At 46.6% G+C, this 22,417-nt stretch overlaps 1 protein-coding gene across 3 annotated transcripts in view; it reads left to right on the forward strand.

Moving 5' to 3' along the window:
• Nucleotides 1-22,417, forward strand: part of RCAN2 (regulator of calcineurin 2) — a 313,613-nt gene that overhangs the window by 285,507 nt on the left and 5,689 nt on the right. For all 3 annotated transcript variants that reach the window (XM_029596065.1, XM_029596066.1, XM_029596067.1), the window contains 2 exons: nt 6,292-6,465; nt 6,728-6,899. In XM_029596065.1, coding sequence (XP_029451925.1) covers nt 6,292-6,465; nt 6,728-6,899 — 346 coding nt within the window. The remainder of the gene's footprint in view (nt 1-6,291; nt 6,466-6,727; nt 6,900-22,417) is intronic.

Here is a 22,417-nt window from a genome sequence, read left to right on the forward strand (position 1 = left end):
GCTGTCGCCGCCGTTGCTTCCTGGTATCTGTCATTTCAAATGACATTTCAAATGACATTTGAAATGACAGATACCAGCGTGGCGTGAAGCCTTAGGCCCGCGCACCCAGGATCCTGTATAGGCGCTCTATCCAGTATCCTGGGTTGCGCGGGACTAAGGCTTTTCGGACGCGGCTTACATTTACATATAATTAGGCTTCAGGATCGCGCGGTAGGTGAGCTGCTCTGTGCGGGCGGTAACCGCGGGTGCCGTAGGCACTAACGCAGCTCTTCCTACCGCACGATACAGGATTGGCCCGATAGAGGGCAAGACCTCCCATTCCCCAGGACAGCCTGCATCTGAGGATCGGCACCTTTATTTTTCCCTAGATAAAAGCACTGGCTACAGCACACCTTTTATTATTTCAGAGAATAAAGGAAGTTCTGCATGGCTGTTATAAAGGGAAGTTAAAGGCCAATAAAACCTTTGTGGTGAACTTCATCAATTTAGAACGGCTGCTGGTGTGTCATCACTCAGCATGGGTAGAGGAAGGATAATGCAGGTTTATTCATGGGCTAAGGCCTGCACACATTGCTTGCAGAAAGAGATTCTGCAGTGTAGCAGATAATTTGGACTTCGTTCATTAAGATGTTTTCCAAAGGTGCAGATTATTTTTTTTAAAACGTCCTTTTCATCAAATCGCGATGTGGCCTTATTGCGTGCGTTAGGGGGTTATTGCGCGCGATAACTACCGCATCAGGACGGTAAAATTGAAATAAGGGAAAGGGGTGGAGTTTGGGAGGAGTTTGGGCGGGGTTTAAAGGTAATGAGGTGGCGGTACTGCTGAGGGCGATAACGTTTCGGACATTATCGCCGGCAGCAACAGCGGATTTAACACCACCTTATCTAATGGCGCTATGGGGGCGATAGAGTGCGGCACGGCCACAACCACGGCAGGCGAAAATACACCGCCGTGATGCGGGCGGCTGCACAGTTTCGCCCGCCCACCCATTTTTTTGCGGGTTATCATTCCATGAAAAATCTAGGTCTAAGGCAGATAGTGTGCTCCCAGTTAGAATAAGCTTGGTTGCTGCCTAGTGATAGTCGAAAGCATTCACATGCTTGGTGGAATATAGAAGATCAGTTCAATAAACTGTTGTGTTTTAATTTTTTTTCCCTTAAGGCTTTTTTTGAGTTGGTTTTTTTTCTTCAGCAAGATGGCCAGTACCATTTTAGTTCTACCTGGGCTCCTTTTCTAAGTTTTGGGACGGCCGGTACCATTTTAGTTCTACCTGGGCTCCATTTCTAAGTTTCGGGACGGCCGGTACCATTTTAGTTCTACCTGGGCTCCTTTTCTAAGTTTTGGGATGTTGTGCTGTTCCCAGAATCCCTTATTGTTCATAGTAGTAACATAGTAAATGGGCTGAGAAATACAAAACTTGTACCCGCAGTCTCATGTCGGTCTTCCTGTGGTGGGGTTAGGCCAGGGGAGGAACAATGTATGTAGTTTTGCATTTTCAAAAGTGGGCGTGTTGTTGTTTTCCGGGAAAAATATCCACAGAAAAAGTTGGGGCAGATTTCTGCGGGAACATTTTTCTTGGGCAGCTTTCATGGGGAAAGTACAGATGCAGTGTCCTTTTGAGAAGTCGTGCAAAGCCCATGGATAAAATCCCCCGTGGGCTTTGCAGCTGCCAGCACAGTTTTGAAAATTGCTCCATAATGGCCAGATTTAGGTTTCAGACAAAAGAAAGTTGAAAAAACTGCAAGAAAGCATCCATGCCAGTTTGCTTGCACGGTTTTGATGTAGCACATCTTTTGCCCAGAGATTTCATTTATGCCTAAAAGTGCTAAATTTGAGAACTAGGTGAAAGTGCTACAGTACTTTTTGCTCATTTTTTTTTTTTACAGTACATTTTCTAATTTCTTAAGAGAAATTGAAAGAAGTCCGTATATGCAACGAGTTAAAACCAGGACTGGCTTTTACGACTGCAACTGAAGCCGTGTGGCTGATTGCTCAGAAATAAACAGTGAAAACCAACAAATGGCTTCTTGTTTCATGCCATAGGTTATTCTCAGTAAAATAAGACCTTGCATGAACCTTTCTGCAGTCCTTCTGCAGTACAAATAAACTCCACTCATATTGGATTAAACTTCTTTAGGATGCATTATGATTAATGCTAAACATCAATTTTTCCAGGCATCTGGACTGTCCCTAAATTACTAAAATCCCTTTGAAAATGAAAAGCCTATGCCTATGAAAAGCCACGTGGGGGGCATGGTTTGTTGGTTTTTTTTTTTAATTTTACTTTGTTAATCATGAGTCGGAAGCTGAATCGCAGAATGCCCAAGTTATGTTGCATCATCACTTTGGCAGTGCCAGAAGAGCAATTTGCTTCATCTTGAAGGAGCCTTTGGTTTCCAGATGAGTGGAGATGAGCAGCAGGCCTGTGCGTCATTTGCTGAGGTGACCAGGGATGTGAGCTGCTTACAAGCGAAGTCCTGCGGCAGCGCGGCCCATCATCCTCTGATCCTGCTTCTTCCTCACTCGCTCCTGTACGGTGACTTGGAGATTCATTGAGCTCTCGGGCAGGTGCAATCAGGTCCCGTTGGTCCTGCCAGCAGATTGAAAGCTGAGCTAGGTCAGTTTTTACCTGGAAGCTGAAGGCGCCGAGCCGCTGACCTTCAAAAACAAGTTTTTCTAGGTGCACGTTCAGTTTTATTGGGGGAAGGAGGGGTCTTTGCGTCAAAAGAAAGTGAAAAAAACAGCTTTTTGGAGGGAGTACAGTGGGGGCTGGAGAGTAACCATGGCAGGCAGAAAGTGGCTGTTAAGTGTCTGGAATAGAGATAGCTTTGGCCAAGGAGTATTAAAGAGCTTATTTAACTAAAGGCTTCAACTCTCTCCCCCCATCAATCTACTCTGGGTAGAAATTCCTCCATCACTTGTTAAGAGAGAGATGTTATTACCCTGCAATCCTCAGCTTGGGAATCCCCACTTGTGCAGCTGAATTCATTCCTTTTTGTCCATGGAGAAAACAGAGTTGCTTACCTGTAACAGATGTTCTCTGTAGACAATTAAGCCACACAATCCCCTCCTCCTCCTCCCCACAGAGTTGAAGCTGAGTTTGTAAAATGACTGAGGAGACTCTCGCGACAGCAGTTGTGCAGGAATAGCGCACTGTACTGTATCGGCCTGTAAGTGGGGGATGGGAATGGGGTAATCTGGGGCAGAGCTATTTTCCAGCTAACTGAGCTGGATAAGTGTCAGTATTCAGCTTTTTCTGACTGGGAATACATCAAGCCGCAGTAATGCTCTAATGCGCATTAAATAGCTTATATCCTACGATATAGGCTGTATTTCACATGATAGAGCGCTATCACGGCAATATCCCACGATATACACAATGGGCCGGATTTTAAAAGGGTTACGTGCACGGGACCTGTTTTAAAAAGGCCTGGCGACGCGCGTAAAGCCCTGGAACGCGTGTAAGTCCCGGGCCTTGCAAAAAGGGGTGGGGCGGGGGCGGGGTCAGGCTCCCAGCACAGCGGCCATATTTGCTGCTGTGCTGGGGATCGCATGCCAGCTGAAGTAAATTTTGAAACAAGAGGGAAAAAAAAAAGGTAGGGGGAAAATGGCAGAGGAGGTAGGGGAAGGGAAGGTGGGATGGGGGGTAGGGAACGGGGGAAGGCAGCACGGCTCGGCATGCGCAGGGTGCACAATTGTGCACCCCCTTGCGCGCGGCAACCCCCGATTTTATAACTTGAGTGCGCAAGTTATAGAATTGGGCGTACATGTGTGCGCGCCGGGTAGCACGCGCTCCTTTTAAAATCTACCCCAATATTTTGAATATCCCCTCCCAGGTTCTGGCAATGATCTTCTTTGCATGCCTAGGACTGACTTATCCAGCTAACTTAGGCCTAGATTCATTAAGCCATGATGTTTTATCACAGGAGGGGGTCTCATTATTGCGGGGGGATGGGCGCCGCTGAAAAATTGCGGCTCTCTGGCACATTCTTTTGTCTTGTGGCCAAACACTGGGGCAAGGTCAGGTTGGCGCCATTGTGGAAAATGGCACCAACCAGGCCGGGTGCAAGAGTGCACCCAGCCCCTTCGCAAAATCTGTTTTAAGGTTCAGGGAGTGCTGGGTAGGGGGGAGGGGTTAGGGTAGGAGGCCTGGACCATTATTTCTTTTTTTTTCTCTTAGGGGGCTGGGGCACTTGATGTTTGACTTGTGGGGTAAGAAGGTGCCCGGACATTATTTTTCACTTGGGGAGTAGGGCTGGGAAGAGGGGGCCGGGGCCGGAGCCTATAGTTTATTTGCTGGATTTGGGGGGGGGGGGGGGGGGGTGGGCCAAGGCTGTTGCCGAGCGGGTGCAGTTTTTTTATTTTTACACTTCGGGGGGAGTCGGGGCTGCCTCGAGAAGTGGCACCGGGTTGAGATGGGGGTAAGCCCTGACCCCCGCTCAACCTCCCCGTTTTGCTACTATTTTTTTTTTTCGGTCGACAAGCCTAAAATTATCTGGGTATACTTAGCTAACTAAATATTAGATAGCCAGGTCTATTCAGCAACGTGGCAGTGCTGCTAAATATCCCAGCATGTTTAACCAGCTAACCTGCTCAGCCGGATAGAGGTTGAATATGGACCTCTAGCGTTTTTCTCCCATTTTGCATCTATGGGAAAACTGCTTAGTGAATAGGGCCCTCAGTTTGCTCCTAAGGTAATGGAGGGCAGAGTGACGAGCCCAGGGTCCCAGGGAGCATCAGTGGGCTTCTTAGGTTCTACACCTACTGCTCTAACCACTAGAATTATCGCATTAAGAGTTCAGATTATGCAATTAGAAGATTTGACTTAACAAACCAAACAACTTCTTTCAGCCTTGCCAACTACATAACAATGCCTTCAAAAGGGATGACCTTAACAACTATGACGCGCACAGCAGACATGACAAATGGCTCCAACTGCAATCATGGAACAATTGAACCATGACAGCAGAGAAAGACCATTTGGCCTCTCTAGTCTGCCCAGGCAATCACTGCCTTAGTTGAATGGTGATTGTATGTGTGTTAAGCTTCCAGTAAGTACAAAGCTTCCTTAAGAAGTAGCATCCATGGCCACCTGGGATCTGTGGTGTATTATGTATGGAAGGTGCTGTTTTGCAATTATTAGCAACCAAAAGAAGATGATCGGTGAAAGGGATTCTTTATTTAAACTGTGTGCGGTAACCAGTAAAGCCCGACTCTGGCCGAGTTTCGCTCATGTGACAAGAGCTGCTTCAAGAGCTCAATAATCAGACTGGTTTTCTCAATGATGTTTCAAAAAGCGCATTCATCATCCCTTCTCTACCAGACACGTTGCATCAATGGGATTTTGCGAGTGTATATGACGGCGGTTGTCCACGGGTTTGTGCGCCTTCACAACGGAAACGTTCTTAAGCTCTAAATACCACCAAAAGTCACACTCTTCAATCCTCTCTCTCCTCGCCTCCCGAGCTCCAGTGAACTTTGGGAGCAGAGCTCCCGGTCGAAGAATCGTTGCTGGACAAAGTTCACTCGAGCTCGGAAGGCAAGGAAAGAGAGGATCGGTTGCTACTTCACTACATTGCATCGGTTTCCAGTTTGCGTTTTGCATTTATTATACATTACAAGAATTACTCTTCTAAATAGTCCCTCTGTAGAGAAAACTCTAGAATGCTTACAAGTGCTATCCAGTTAGCTTCTTCTAATCTTGGTCTGAAATGTTAAGTAATGTGCAGTAACAGCAGGGCTTTAAATTGGAAAGCAGTCCTTAAAAGTTACACTTTCTTATCCTGAATCTATCATATTTTGATTAAATATGACCCTGCTGGGCCTCATTATGCCTTGTGACCAGCAGTGCAGCTTTCCAGTCTTGAGAAGGAGTGGACTAAGTGAAAACTGCCGTCCCTCAGCCTGGCTAAAAGTAAGCATAGGTTTGCAAAGTGAGCGTGCTTTTAGACACACTGGAGGGAGGCGTCCCAAAAGTTGGGGGGAGGTGGCTTTTGAAAATAATTCATGTAGACTGAAATTTCAGATCTGTGCATGTTATTTTTCAGGAACAAAAATGTGCTTGCATTGAAATTTGGTGCAAAGTCTGCAGGTAAAAAAATACTTGTGGACTCTCTACTAAAGCAGGCAGTTTGAAAGTTTCCCCCTGCATTATTAATGGCACTGTCGTAGCTGATTATTTTTTGTACCAAAGTCTAGTCAGTCCTTTTCGCAGCTATAGCGCCTCTTGAACAACTTCTAGAAGCCGACGTCTGTTTTTGCTTTGCTCACCCTGCCTGATTTTGTTTCAGGAGAAATTTGAGGGACTGTTCCGTGCCTATGATGACTGTGTGACGTTCCAGCTCTTCAAAAGCTTCAGGCGTGTGCGGATAAACTTCAGCAATCCCAAAGCAGCAGCGCGGGCCAGGATAGAGCTCCACGAGACCCAATTCCGGGGCAAGAAATTAAAACTCTACTTTGCACAGGTACGATGAGCTAGCCAATGTAATTATTATTACGTTTAACCTTGCCTTGTAAAAGCTCGTTTCTCTTTATTTTATCTTTGTATCTGTGTAAATCCTGAAGCATTGATTTTGCAACATATACCCCCAAAAAGCTATGAAAATGATGCAAAATAAACAAAGTGAGCCAAGTCTCTTTGAAGTCATTGTTTGTAGGAGCAGCTGGGAAGATGGTTTATCTTCAATCTAATAGAAGACGTTGTTCTCTGCTTGTGGTTTTTGAAAGGTTCAGACCTCTGAAACCGATGGAGACAAGCTTCATTTGGCTCCCCCCCAGCCTGCAAAGCAGTACCTGATCTCCCCTCCAGCATCGCCGCCCGTAGGATGGCAGCCCATAAACGACGCCACGCCCGTCATCAACTACGACCTCCTTTACGCAGTTGCAAAGCTGGGACCAGGTAAGCACTATGTCTTTACAGCTGTAACCCCCTGTTGGGGGCGCAGAAAATCAGAAATGTTGAAGCTAGTTAGGAGCTAAGCACCAGTCTCTGTGGGATCACCATCACAAAAATGGTCGAGTAGATGGTATAGTGGACCTGGCCAAGAGGCAAGGGCTGGTATAGTCTTTACTGGATAGGGAAAATAACTTCAAATATTCCTTTCCCCTCTGTGAGTCATCTGACTACAGGCCAGTAGCCACAAGTGCTTCACTCAGAGGCAAATGTAAATTATTTGGCATACCTCCTATGGCATCCTCCCCCCCCCCCCACCCCCCCGCCGAAAGGTTCACGTCTGCGTTCCCCACCCCCGCCAGTGATCTCCAATCCCTCTCTCCCTCACACAAGCTCCCTCTCTCTCTCTTGCACATAGTATCATACACCCTTGCACACAGGCTCCCTCCACTTGTCTCTCCCTCACACATAGGCTCTCTCACACACACCTTCACACAGACCCTTAAACAGGCTCTCTTTCTTTCTTTCTTTCTCTCTCTCTCTCTCGCATACACACACTCACTCACACAGGCTTCCTCTGTCCTCTCACACATATACACTCTCACACAGGCTCTCTCTCTTCCACACACACACATACACCCTCACATAGATTCCCTCTCTATTGCAACCACCTCTTCCCCTTCACATAAGCTTCATCTCTCTCTGGCAAGCAGACACTCACACAGGCTCCTTTTCTGTCTTGCACACTCATACAACCCTGTACATAGGCTCTCTCACTCACTCACATATATCCCTTCACATAGGCTCCCTCTTACTAACACACACCTTCACTCAGGCACACAGGCTCCAAATAACACACACCCCCTCCTGTGCCTGTCATTCTGCGCACCCACACACTCACAGGCCATGTTGAAGTCAGCTGTTAACTGCTTCTCGGCCTGCCAGACCTCCTTCCACTTCGGTTGTGAGTGAGATGGGCCCCGCTTGTGGACCACTGGTGCCTCCCTTGTCTTCAGCTGCGAGGCAATGGGCTTCATTTGCGGCCCACAGGCGCCTCCCTCTTCTTCTGCCACGAGCTGGTTAGGCTTCGCTTGTGGCCACCAACCTTTCTCCTGGCTGGCACCCTCCTCCTGGAGGTCACCCGAGGTGGACCGCACCCGGCACCCTGTGTAGCACGCCACTGACTCCACTCCTCTCTTCCTTTAACCAACAGACACATACTTAGAACCCATGCCCTGGAATTAAGCAAGTAGTCTCACTTGAAAGAGTATCACCGAAACAGAAACTTACTTTCCTTTCTGGGGTTACCAGAAATCAATAGAAGAAGAATAAAAACCCACAGCAATGATGAATTTACAGGAATCTCACTTCACAGATGAGCAGTACAGCAAAAACAAATTACAGTCTCTCCTCCTCTAGTAGAATTCCAGAATGCTAATCTGTCTGGTATATTTCTAGAAGCTTATTATCTTCCTCAGACAGTGATATTTGGTATTTACATCTCCACATAGCATTCTTCTCTCCAACAGTCCATTTTCACAATCCATTTACATTCCCAAAAGGACATCGTGGTCCATAGGCCCCCTAGATTGCCACTGGGCATTACGTAGAAACCTAATGAAGGCACCTTGACTTCCATGGTAGCATGGGGCTGCTGTACTGGGTAGACCAATAGCCTTACCAGGAATCACTGCAGAGGAATCCCCAAGACTAAAATCACAAGATTCTCTCCTCCCACTCTGAGCACTACCTTGTATTGACCCAAGGCACCTTCCCCTAGAAAACCTCTCTGACATTAGAGGTAATCTTAAGAAACATGGCCATTCAATTCTATAATAGGAAAAACCACACCCCAACCAAAGTAGAGGTTAAGCGACCAAAAGGTTAACAATATATAAAGGGCAAATCTTTAATGGCAAGGACTTGATATAGGGATTGAGCAGGGCAGAGTCCGGGCTTCTATTAGGCAAATTAGGCAGTCATCTAGAGCACTAGACCTTGGGGATGGGGGTGGCAAAATCCCATCAGCGCCAAGCCCCTAGCAGAGCCTGTTCTGCTGGTGGCCAGAGAGAAAGAAGAGGCCCCTGGCTGCTGGCAGAGCTCACCCTGCTACCAGCCAAAAAGCACAGAGCTGCCGCCAGTAGGTAAGTCTCGTGGGAGGAGGTGCAAGACCAAAGGTTGCCTAGTGCACCAATTACTCGTGTAGCAGCTCTGGGCCTGGGCCACTCAAAGCTGGGACCAGGTAAGCACTGTGCCTTTGCAGAGGTTTCTCTATTATAAGTGCACACTTGCTTAAGCACGCCGCAAACAATCAAAGACTCAACAGAGTTCATTAATGATAAACAGGAAGGATGTCCTCCAGCAGGAGACTTGTGAACTGTTCTGCTGCAGCACCCTAAAACAAGACTCCAAACTGCACAGATACCTCACTAGAGAAATGACCGGGATCCTTTTCCTCTAAGAACTGTATTCCGAAAAAGAAATAAAAGACTCCATGTCTTGCTTTGGATCGAACGTCAAGGTTTTACGTGACTGATGGGAAAAGCTTTGCCTTCCCCGCATCTGCCATTGGTGCCTGACTGGTATCTGAGCAGAGCTAGGCTGTGTTAGGTGGAGGTGAGATAATTAAAAATTATGAAAACCAAGTGGGGAACCATTATTACCATGATTTAATAAATTGTAAATCAGTTCATGGAATGCTGAGATCTTAATCTAGGCTTCCAGTTGGTTGTTGCAGTGGGTATTGATAAACTATAAATAATTGCTTTAATAAATTAATCTTCCTGCTATTTTCTTTACTGTTATTACCAAAATGTTGTCTAACAGGAAACATTAACCCTGTTGGCTATTATTGATTAAATAGCTATTAAAAACTTAAACCAAAGTAAGACTCCTTAGGATAAGATCATGCGCATAAACACATCATTTCTGCAATGGAAGCAAACTGCAGAGTTGGTCAGTAAAGAATATAAGAGCATACTTAAATTGTAGTTTTTTGGAAACAGTACTAGACCTATACCACAATTTCAGTAGGTCCTTAATAATGGGGAGGACCTTTTTCAAAACCATTTATGGGGTAAATAGGGGATGTCTAAAAAACTGCTCTCCCCTGATACACCTAAAAGGTTATTCCTTGCTCAATAACACGCGTGCTTTGGAAACTGGTGCAGTGATCATCGGCTGAAGTATATCCACGGAGTTCGCTTTTTTCGTACAGATGCAGCACTGAGGGTGTGCAGAGCATTGTATTTTGCATAGACAAATGAGGAGTCCCAGAAACAAGCTATAGAAGCACTGTGCTCCAAAGGCCTTACAGAGCAGGTCAGCAAAAAGGCTAATGAAACTAAAAGACAATGAGGCCAATATTCCAAAAAAGTAGAATGAATAACTTACCCAGCTGAATTTAACCAGATAAGTTATTCTGGATATTCAGTCCCACTGAATTCCCCTGATTAAAGTTATCTAGCTACCTTTAATTATCGTCTGTTAGGTTTAAAGCTATCTGGCTTCTTGTGGCAGGATAACTTTAGACTTAACCAGCTATATATATAGATAGCTGGTTATAAATCTCCTTTCCACTTAACTGCCTACATATGTAGCCAGTTAAGTGGAAAGGAGATTTATAAAAAATAATATTGCGGGCCTGGCAACTCTGTTTCCCCCCACCACCACCACCAGCAGCACCACTACCGCTCAAAGAAATAAAAAAGCAGCACCCATAAGCCCTTTGAAATCATCTTTATCATTCAAAGTTTAACGGGCCAGCCCCGGCCTCCCTGCAAAAATGTATCCAGAAAGGTCCCTCCTGTGCCGCCCTAACCTTCCCACTCTCCCGGTACCTGTGCCACTGCCTGTCTTCAGCCAGGCTTGCAGTAGGCTGCTACCACGGGCCAGGCCGGCACTTTCAGTGTTGCTGTGTCAGCAGTGTTGGAAGCATAAGCTACCAGCGTTGCCATTCACAGCATGGACTACGGGTGCATTTATGCAGAGGAGACCCTAGTTTTATTTGCTGGCAGGGTTTACACACACATATCACAGGCGTGATGTGCTTCATCCTTGCAGAAAGTATGGGAGATCTATACAATTTAAGCAAGCAGAGGAGGCTTCCATTCTAGCTGCCCTGCCGAAAGAGTCCCAACTGTGGCTTCAAGTACCTGACTTGTCCTTTCTGCAAGAAATATTGTCACCCTGTGGCTGCCTGAGGCAGTTATAAAGGGGATTCTGTAAAGGGTAAGACAATGCTACTATATTTTTCACTGCTTAGTGCAAGGCAGAAATGATTTACGTTTACACTCACGTGTGGTAATTATATAGTCTTGCAGTATACAACAGGTCCATTATATACAAAGTGCTATCAGTGTGCACAGCTCTGTAAATGTGCGGGGAACCATAGTGCGACATTAGCATTACATAAAATCAACACAAAATAATCATACAGCAAAAAAGATGGAGTGGACACAGGGAGATTGTGATGTAAGTGAAGATAAGGCCATGCCAGAGGAGAAAGGAATGCAGGGTAGGGGCCGTCTGTGATGACTGGACACTACTCGTATGCTTTTTTTGGTGATCAGAGAGGGACAGTGAGGTCAATAGCAAACCTGTCCTGAGTGGTCAGAGAAATAGTTCAATTTCCTGCTGGCATAAGCGATTTGCTTTATCTTGCAGTTCTGTTTGGGAATCACACAGAAGAGAGAGTGCAGCCTGACAGAAGGAAGGCTTGTTCAAACTGGAGGGGGAGAGCAGGGCAGAGACTTAAGATTTACAAATCTGAAAATTGAGGGGATATGTTTCAGTATCCCACCTAAATGCAAAGTCTGGAGGTAGTTTTGCACTGTGGACATGGTAGGCGGCAGTTTTCAAGGAGAATTATGTGCATAGGTTTGCTTTGGAAAATTCACTTTTTGCCTTCTTTTTCCATGGGCGAAGCAAAAGTGTACTTGCAGGTTTGAAAATTCCATTCTGCGTGCATACTTGACGCCTCTGACCTCAACAGCAGCCAGGAGCGACCCTTTTTTTTTTTAAGCATGGAAGAAAGTACGCACATTGGGGCGGATTTTCAGAGCCCTGCTCGCCTAAATCCGCCCAAAACCGGGCGGATTTAGGCGAGCAGGGCCCTGCGCGCCGGTAAGCCTATTTTACATAGGCCTACCGGCGCGCGCAGAGCCCCGGGACTCGCGTAAGTCCCGGGGTTCTCCGAGGGGGGCGTGTCGGGGGGCGGTCCCGGTCGTCGCGGCGTTTTCGGGGCGTGTCGGCAGCGTTTTGGGGGCGGGTACGGGGGCGTGGCTACGGCCCGGGGTGGTCCGGGGGCGTGGCTGCGCCCTCCGTACCCGCCCCCAGGTCGCGGCCCGGCGCGCAGGAGGCCCGCTGGCGTGCAGGGATTTACGCCTCCCTCTGGGAGGCGTAAATCCCCCAACAAAGGTAAGGGGGGGGTATAGACAGGGCCGGGCGGGTGGGTTAGGTAGAGGAAGGGAGGGGAAGGTGAGGGGAGGGTGTTAGAGGATTCCCCTCCCGAGGCTGCTCCGATTTCGGAGCGGCCTCGGATGGAACGGGGGTAGGCTGCGCGGCTCGGCGCGCGCCGGCTATACAAAATCGATAGCCTTGCGCGCGCCGATCCAGGTTTTTTAGTAGATACGCGCGGCTCCGCGCGTATCTACTAAAATCCAGCGTACTTTTGTTTGCGCCTGAGCGCAAACAAAAGTAGGCCTATTCGCGCTCCTTTTAAAATCCGCCCCTTCGTGCATGCCGCATGTCCCTTTAAGCTACTCCGAGAAGGCTGCTTTTCAGACCGGGATAAATGGCTTTGAGTATCGTCCTCTGAAAGCCCCTCTTCAGGGAAATGGTGCACACGGGGCGAGAAGCGTTGCCCGCTCTCGGGGTTCACTTCTCAGAACATTAATAGGGACAGAAAAAAAAAAAAAAAGAACGGGAACAGGACCAAGGGATTCTGAAATGAGCGATGCAAATCTTCAGCCACCGCTAGTCTCCAGGAGGTCTCCCAAGATGCCAGCCATGAAAAAGAAAAACGTGTGCGTTCATTAGAAGGCAGGAATTAAAGGATTGAATGTAATTGGAGGGAGAACCATAATTAACTTTATGGCTGTATACCTGCCTTCAGGTTTTTAAATACAGAGCTTGTTCTCTTCCTTAAGGACAGACTGATACCATCGGTGATAGATTTTCATGGTGTCGGCACTCGTGCTGAATGCTGATCTAGAGTTGGGAATAAGGAAAAGAAACAAAGGAGAGAGGGAGCAGATATCATGCAAGAAGCTAGAACTACCCCCACCTAACCCCCCCAAACACCAGAAATGGTGAGTAAATTAAAATTCCCCCTACAGTCCCATTATACGTGTAACGGGTAACATTTAAATGAATTTTCCGGCCGGCTGCTGGGTAGTAAATCAATTCCTATTCAAAAGCAGTGGAATGTGAAATATCACTCATTACGCCGCACTCTGGGATGGCTGTACACCAAGGTCATGATCACCGTCATCCAGTGAGCTGGCAGGGAGCGAGGAGAAGAGGCATTGTCTCAAACTGATTTTTTTTTTTTTATTCCTGTTTTCCTGTTAGCAAGATACATTTTAGCTCTCTGCTAAGGAGATTTTGATATTGTGCAGCTGCTGCTGCTGCTGCTGGAGGAGAAAAATGGTCATTTCATTACTGTTGAGTTGTGTTTTTGTGTAACTATAGAAATATGATTTGCATCTTTGTTTCTATGAAATCTGCCTGCTTTGAATCAGCATAGCTGGCTCAGAAGTTTTAAAAGTGCTTGCATGGTGCTGGCAGGGTGAGATAGTCTTTGACAGACTGAGGGATGGGGGCTGCAGCCGCCTGGAGCCTCCTTTCACTCTTCTGTAACCGGCAGGATGGACTTCAATGGCCATCCAGGGCCACCCTCCCCTCTTCTGCGGCTGCTCAGGGTCTTTCTCTGGCAGGCAGTGGGATGGACTCCACTGGTCACCCTTCACCATCTGTCTCCACCTGTGGCCTATGCCAGCTACAAACTTTGGGAAGTGTCTGCAGTACACTGCTAGCTGCAGCGCTAAAAATCCAGCCACTTCAGCCCTCCTCTTGTTTCCGAATACTACCTCAAAAATTTGCAAGGTCCATAAGATAATCCAGACAGTTGACAGCATACTGTGTGCATCCGAGCAGGAGCACACCACAGGTTAAATACTTGTTGGAGATAATATGAGATGGAGGGAGACAGAAAGGAATGAGGAGAGACTCTGTGCCATCACCACTAGATGGCACAACCAGCCTCTGATGCAATATTGTGCTAAGGAGAAACCATTTTAATCATGACACGGAGTCAGATCTCCTTGCCAGGCCACCCTTAAGATGACTGGTAAGGCAGAATTGGTTAAATAGAACTGGCAAAGAATTTATTGCTCCAGCATCTGTTTTATCACAAAACCAAACCTGGAAATGCATTTTTCTTTCAACTCAGATACTCTCTCTTTTGCAAATGAGATTCAGTAGCTGACATAAGGCACTCTCTCACAGAATCAAGGCTTAAACAAATAAAATATTGTAAATAACCCCATGCAGTGTGTAAGAATGTCTTTGGCATGGGATGTTGAAGTCCTGTTCTCAGACCCACTGGTGTATTGTTATATGTCAGTGTTACATCATCTGTGAAGTATAGCATGTTTCTCTATACATTGTTCACGTCTCCTTACACATCTACATGGGAAGCAGGAATGCCAGGAGAGAAGAAATTAGCTAAATATATGGATCCATTTTCAAGGTGCCTGTTTTGGAGGTTTGTCCTGTTTTAGATGGAGAATGACCCATGATTAATCCCCAGGTTTATAACCTTGGGGACATTCTTGATTCCACACTTTCCACAGTGTCCCAGATCTCTGTGATTTCAAGACCTTTTTTCAGTTATGCTGATTATGGGTTTTAAATCTCTTTTTAGATAATGCCACTTTTGCAACTATGATTCATGCTTTTATCACCTCAAGGCTAGATTACTGCAATTTTCCTATATAAAGAATGCAGTTTAGTTCAAAATGCGGTAGTGCATCTGTTTACTCCTTCTAACTTTTGCTCTCACATTATGCCAGTTTTAAGAGATTTGCATTGAGTGCCATCTATTTATCATGTCCCGTTTAAAAAAAATTCTTTTAGCTTTTGAAGCCTTGAAAATGTGGGTCCCGCTACTTGAGTAAATGCCTTCCTGCAGGGCCGGTGGAAGCACTAGGCGAACTAGGCCTGGGCCTAGGGCACCGAGTATTAGGGGATGCCGCAAGCAGTGGTATCCCGAAGGGAGCCAATGCCCCCGGGTGCAGGGAGGTTCATGCGGCCACCAGTGGACCTCATCCCACTGGCGGCTGAGCAGCAACACATAGCACGCAGGCAGATCAGCAGGGCCGTGGTGGAGCTCAGGTCACCACGGCCCGAAGAAAAAGGTCGCGTTCAAGCCTGCAGGTGCTCCTCCTCCTTCCTGCCTGCGCAACCCCGGAAGAAAACATTGCCGGAGCCGTGCGGGCAGGAAGGAGGAAGAGCATCAGCGCGTGCAGAAGAGGAGCAGCCGCCGCGGGCTGCCAGGAATCCCAAGTCGCAGCGGCCCGAGAAGAGGAAAAGGCCTGGTAGCGACACGTGAAGAGAAGGCCCAGAGGTGAGAGAGAGGCTGAGGGCCTGTAGAGTGTGTATGTGTGCGTGTATGAGATGAGTTGAGAGACTGTGTGTGAGAGTGAGTTGAGAGACTGTGTGTGGGAGTGAGGACCTGAATGTTTGCAGAGACAGCATGTGAGAGCCTCTTGTGTGTGTGTGAGATAGACAGCACGTGAGAGCCTCTGTGTGTGTGAGAGAGACAGCATGTGCCAGTGAGAGACTGTGTGTATGAATGATTGTATGAGAGAGAGCAATTGAGAGTGAGAGCCTGTGTGTGTGTGTGTGTGTGTGTGTGTGTGTGTGAGAGAGAGAGAATGAGAACCTGACTGTGTGTTTGAGGGAAGAAGACGGAGAGAAAAGAAATAGAAAAAAAGACAATATAAAAGGAATTGGCAAAAAAAAAAGAAAGGGAAGGTGGAAAAAAATAAGAAAGGGAAGGTGGGAAAAATAGCCTGTGACCAACTGATTAGAAAACTAAGATCAGACAGCAAAGGTAAAAAAAAAAATTTACTTTTTAGTGATTGGCACATGTAATCTTTGGGAATATGCAAGAGTAGCACTTTCTCTATGCGGATCTCACAATGTACGAGATCAGCATGGAGGAATTGGAAGCCCACGGGGGCTGCACAGAGGAGGCAGCAGAATGGGCTTCAGTGCCAGTAGCAGCAATCGGCACCTCCCAAATAGCCATGCGGCAGCAGTGACAGTGGCAGCAGAGGAATAAGAGAGGCTCTGAGGTTGCTGGCAAAAGAAAGAGAGGGGGGTCTGCCTTTAGTGTGTGCATGTGTATGAATGGAACTGCCTAGGGGTGTATGTGTGTGAATGCATGGGTGCCTGCTTAGGGGTTTGTGTGTGTGAGAATGAATGTGTGCATGCCTGGGGGATAGGGAGGGAGTGGTGTGAAAATGAATGGGAGCCTGCCTGGAGGTCAGGTGTGTGTGTGTGTGTGTGTGTGTGTGAGAATGACTGGGAGCTTGCCTGGGTGTGTGTGTTTGTGTGTATGTGAGGGAGCCAGTGAGTGTGAGAGCATGAGTGTGTATGAGAAAATCCAGGGAGTAAGAGTTTGTGTGGGGGGTGTGTGGAGGGGGTGTGTGGAGGGGGAAAGAGTGTCTTAGAGCCTGAGAGGGTGTCGGTGTCTGTGAGAGCGAGAGGTTATGGTGGATATAAGAGCATGAATGTGACAGTGTATGTGTGAGAGAGAATGGACATGTGAGTATGTGTGAAAGAGAGAGGATAACTTCCTAATCCTTGACAATATCAGGGTGACTAGAAATCAAGAGCTCCCACAGAAGGGGACAGCAGAGGCTTTTTAAAATCCTTATTAGTTTTAATTATTGGATGTTATTTGATATACGTGCTGTTTTGAAATATTTTATTGGTGTTTGGGAAATTGTAAAAAATGTATATGATTTTAATTTATAGAAATTCTATTTATCAGTAGTTTTAAAATATTCTTTTAAAATGGTTTTACTATTATAACTGATGCTTTATATTTCTTGATTTTATTGTTTTATGAGGAATGGTGGTTCTGTTTTTCCATTGTTAATACACAGAGTCTGGCTTCTTGGGGTTTCCATTTCAGTTTTTGTCTAATTTGTACTCCTTTATTTTATATTCTGTATTTGGTGAGGGTCTGTCTCTGCTCTCTGTGTGTGACCATGATGAGAGACTCTGCTAGCATGTAGTATCTGTATAGGGATCTATAGCAATCGGGTTTGTTTTGTTTCCTCAGTAGGTGGTGTATTGGTATTCTAGGACCCAGTGTAATATTTACCCTTGCTTATTCACAGGTAGGGTTATTGTTGTTTGAGTCCTTGGTGTTATTACTGTTATGTTATGATGGGATTGCAGTATAGATTTTGAGTGACTTTTTCGCAGGGTTTTGTGTTAGTTCACAATGTGTCTGGCAGTGGAAGGTGTTTGTGCTGCTGTTACTGTGAGGTGACACCAGAATTTGAAAATATCCTTTAGTATGAAACATCCAAGCTCCATTGTTTGGGGGAATTTCAGTGGATGCACAGAGTTACAGAACTGGAGGTGCAGGATTTATATTGACATTCTGTCCCTTCCTATATATTCCAGACTTCACTCTCATAGCCATATAGAATTAGTTGAATGAGGCTATCAAATAATTTTATAGTGTGAAATTGGCCAGCTTTTTAAAATTACGCAGAAGACCCTTTGGACTTTTTTTTATTAACACTTTTTTTTTAATCCAATTTTAAAGCAGGATCCCCCCCAAAAAAAAAAAAAAATTTCTTCTGTCTAGAGATGCCACTGATTTTCTGTGACCTTAAGCATTAATACAAGAAGGATTAAGGGGGGGATGCTGGAGAAGCACACAAATGCATTAGCCCTGTATGAGAATTGTTATTGGTCATGGGGAAGATTTGTTTTGTATTACTTTTTTGATTCTGTTTTTGAATTTGCCTTCATAGTTTGCCGTAGATGCCCTGTCCCAATATAGGTTTGATAAAGTTTATGTGCTCCATTGTTAGAATGGTTTTAGTTATTAGGAAAGGTTATTACGGTAGATGAACAGCAGGCTAGCACTTCAGGTGCACACGAAGGGCGCGCACCCACCGGAGACCCTTGGTACGCCACTGGGTGAGAACCATATGGGGCCGCAAGCGGCGGCAAAGAGGAGTGGAGATTTGACAGGCCGCGAGCAGTGCCCAACCTGCTCGCGACCCAGAAAACCACACAGTCAGTGGGCGTGATTGAGAACGATGTAGGAGTCGGGGCTGAGACCGGGGGGGGGGCACAAGGGAGAAGGCTCGCCTAGGGTGCCTAATCCCCTTGCACCGGCCCTGTCTTCCTGTAAGCTGAGGTCTTGTAGCAGCACCTTCTCTCCCTGAGCTGAAATTCTCTGGAACTAGGCAAAGAGCATTTTCCAATTGACCTTTGAAATAAGGTGCCAAGGATTTGTGTTTATTAGACGTCACTTTCTGCAGAAACGTTAAAGCCTGGCTTTTTGGTCTTACTTTTAATGATTGATGTTTATACTTTTATATACCTTTATTTATTTTAGATATTGCTACACTTTTGTTCGTTTTATGCTATCTTTCATATATTGTATTTTAATTGTTCTTTTGTATATGGCACAGGTTTTATCTCAGGCTTGTATTTTCTTCTCTGTTTTGTGATATTCTATGATTCTTTATTTTTGTATGGTGTATTTTCAGCTTCGATTTATTGTTCCTTTCTTTGAGCCTTTAGAAAAGCAGGATATAAATAAACTTTAATTTGATTTTAACATCTGGGATTTTTCACAGACTATAAAGCCTTTCATTGGATCAGCATAAGAACTGTACAAAGGAGAGTGAGCTTTTGATGCTACATATAGTTAGACTAGAGCTAGGGGTGTGCATTCGTTTTCGACGTATTGTGAATCTGCAACGTATATGCCATATTTGTTGTATTCGTGGGGGTTCCGAAACATATGGCGAACTCCTACAAATACAACGGATCACCAACGAATAGGCCCCTCACTCTCCTGACCCCCCCAAGACTTGCCAAAAGTACCTGGTGGTCCAGCGGGGTTCCTGGAACGATCTCCTGCACTCAGGCTGTCAGCTGCCGGTATTCAAAATGGCGCCGATAGCCCCTGTGACATAGTAAGGGCAAAGGCTATCGACGCCATTTTGAATATCGGCAGCTGACAACCAGTGTGCAGGAGATCGCTCCAGGACCCCCGCTGGACCACCAGGGACTTTTGGCAAGTCTTGGGGGGTCAGGAGTCCCCCCAAGACTTGCCTGCTCTCGGGTCGTCGGCTGCCAGTATTCAAAATGGCGCCGATAGCCTTTAACCTTACTATATCACAGAGGCTATCGGCGCCATTTTGATTACCGGCAGCCGACAGCCCAAGTGCAGGGGATCGCTCCAGGAACCCTGCTGGACCACCAGGTACTTTTGGCAAGACTTGGGGGGGGGGGACAGGAGGGTGGGGGGGGTGTAGATAAATAACTTTAAAGGGTTGGGATGGGGTTTTTTTGGGGGGGGAACAAATGTATTTTTGACATATGAATGGATCGGGGGCCCCGAAAACGGACGCAACGGATTTATGCCCCTACGAATCCGAATCCCTAATGGGACGAATCCATGCCTGCTGCATATCCCTAACTAGGGCTTCTGAAACTTTGAGTTGGAACACCAAATGGGGGTCACAAAACCTTCAGCTGGAGTCACAAGTGCCTCAAAAAGGAGCATGATGCCTGTACGAGAAGCTGCAGCTTTAGGAATGGAAGGCATCATGTTGCCTGTGCATCACCATATGCTCACAGGCCCAGCAGTGGCCTTGTTCTCACCTGAGTTTCTGTGGTAACAGGGAGCCATGCGTCAGGAGGGATTCAGACCACTGCGGCGCCTATGAGCTTGCACTGGCGCTCAGGCCTCGTGCTGACTTTCATTACTAATGCTGCTGCCGCTTGCAGATTACTGTCAAGCATGGTACCAACCATGAGGGGAGGGGAGCGAAGAGAAAAAGGTTGCCCCATAATCAACCTACCCTTTCCTCTCACCAGTTGTTATCCACCCTGAAGCCCAAAGAAAAATGTTGCTGCTGTCCTTGGTTCAGGTGCATGTTTAGAGAAGGGGTGGTCTGAAGGTTGCAATCAGTTGCAGGAGAGGTATGAGGGTTGGATCAGCTGGAACGGGATTGGCAGTGATGCGTGAGAGATAGGGGAGAGAGAGAAGATCGACTGGAGGATGTAAGAGAGAAGCTGGGGATTAGAGGGGATCATTTGAGGTGGATGTGAGAGAAGGGTTAACATAGAAACGTTGACATGACGGCAGAAAAAGACCAAATGGTCCATCCAGTCTGCCCAGCAAGCTTATGGTAGTAACTACAGGCCATACAAGCCTCCTTTATAATTATCAGTTTCCCAGATTCTTGGTTGCTGTTTGAGTCCAATTCCCTGTTAAATCTTGACATTGAAGCAGAGAGCAATGTTGGAGTTGCATCAACAGTATAAAGGTTAAGGGTAGTAACCAACACGGTACACAAACAAAAAGGTAGCACTGTAGCACCATAGCACATATATTAACAAAAAAAACCCAAACAAACAGTGCAAATATTGCAAACTGCATTAATTATAAAACAAATTTATTTAGTTTAACTGACAAAATTGCCAGATTTTCCACACATATGAACATTTTTATTACACATCTCTTTACAAAATATACTTAAATACTCTCCTTTTTTCTTTTAAACTGCTCTAAGAAATCCAGCCCCCAATATGACCAACCAATCCCTACTAGGATCCTAGTTTCAAAGACATTTAGTTGCCTTCTTCAGGGACGCCCACCCACTAAAAATATACAACCATTAAAAACAAAGGAGTAGATTTTCAAAGGGTTACGCGCATAACCCCCGAAAACCTACCCCTGCGCGCGCCGAGCCTATTTTGCATAGGCTCGGCGGTGCATGCAAGCCCCGGGACGCACGTATGTCCTGGGGCTTCGAAAAAGGGCCAGTCCGGGGGTGGGGCTGTGGGTGTGACGACGGTCCGAAGGCGGGCCCGAGTCCTCTGGCACAGCAGCTGTGCCGGGGGATGGTACGCCGGCGCGCCTAACTCCTTCAAATAAGGTAGGGGGGGATTTAGGTAGGGCCGGGGGGTGGGTTAGATAGGGGAAGGGATTTTGGAGCGGCCTTGGAGGGAACGGGGAAAGCCATTGAGGCTCCCCTTGGGCTCGGCATGCGCAAGGTGCACAAGTGTGCACCCCTTTGTGTACGCTGACCCCGGATTTTATAACATGCACGCATGTTATAAAATCGGGTGTACATTTGTGCACGTCGGGTAGCACGCACAAATGTACCCCGTGCGCGTGCCTTTAAAAATCTGGCCCAATGTGTAACAATATCTAATGCAAAATACAATCATCAACCAAGCCCAAGCCTGAATTCATGTTCAAAAATGTTTCACAGTGTACCTGAAAAAGAAAAAAATTTGAATTACCGTATTTTTCACTCCATAAGATGCAAAAAATGGGGGGAAAATGTCTGTGCGTCTTATGGAGCGAATGTAGCGTCTCTCCCTCTCGTGCGCCGTCCCCCCCCCCTCCTCCTCCCAACTCAGCCCAATCAGTATGGCGCAACCATACTGCGCTATGGAGGCCCCTCCAGTTCAAACAGCTCCCTGCAGGTCTGCTGTTCCCGGGGTGCCACGGGGTGCATCTTACTGCGAAGGTCGGCGGCACCCCGGGAACAGCAGACCGGCAAGGAGTTGTCTGAACTGGAGGGGCCTCCGTAGCGCACGCGGTTCAAACAGCTGATGTTTGACCTGCGCCATACTGATTAGGCTGAGTTGAGAGGAGGAGGAGGGGGACCTGCGCCACGCCGAGCTTCGCAGTAAGATGCACCCCGGGAACAGCAGACCGGCAGGGAGCTGAAGCTCTGCCGGCAGAAGACGATACATGGCATCAAAGTTAGTACAGGCCATTTCCTTAGATATATGTAAACTGGTACGATAAGACCTCATCTTGAGTATCGGTATAGTAAAAGAATTTAAATAAATAAATAAATATATTAGATGTTTCATGCATTTCACCTGCGCCATCCTACTGATTGGGCTGAGTTGAGAGGAGGAGGAGGGGGACGGCGCGCGAGAGGGAGAGATGCTACATTCGCTCCAGGGGGAGCACCATACAGAGCCCACCATGAGGACAGAATTTTTTTTTCTTATTTTCCTCCTCTAAATCCTAGGTGCTTCTTATGGTCAGGGGCGTCTTATGGACCGCAAAATACGGTATACATTTTTTCTTTTGACAACTATTTAAAGGTTGCTAAAATATAAAAAATAATATATCTACCCATATTGTATGTTGAAACGACCTGTCCAATACCCAGTTGGCTTATAGCTTCCGAATTACACATATCCACTTACTATAAAAATATATG

Source organism: Rhinatrema bivittatum, chromosome 3 (assembly GCF_901001135.1).
Source record: "Rhinatrema bivittatum chromosome 3, aRhiBiv1.1, whole genome shotgun sequence".
NCBI classification, from domain to species: Eukaryota; Metazoa; Chordata; class Amphibia; order Gymnophiona; family Rhinatrematidae; genus Rhinatrema; species Rhinatrema bivittatum.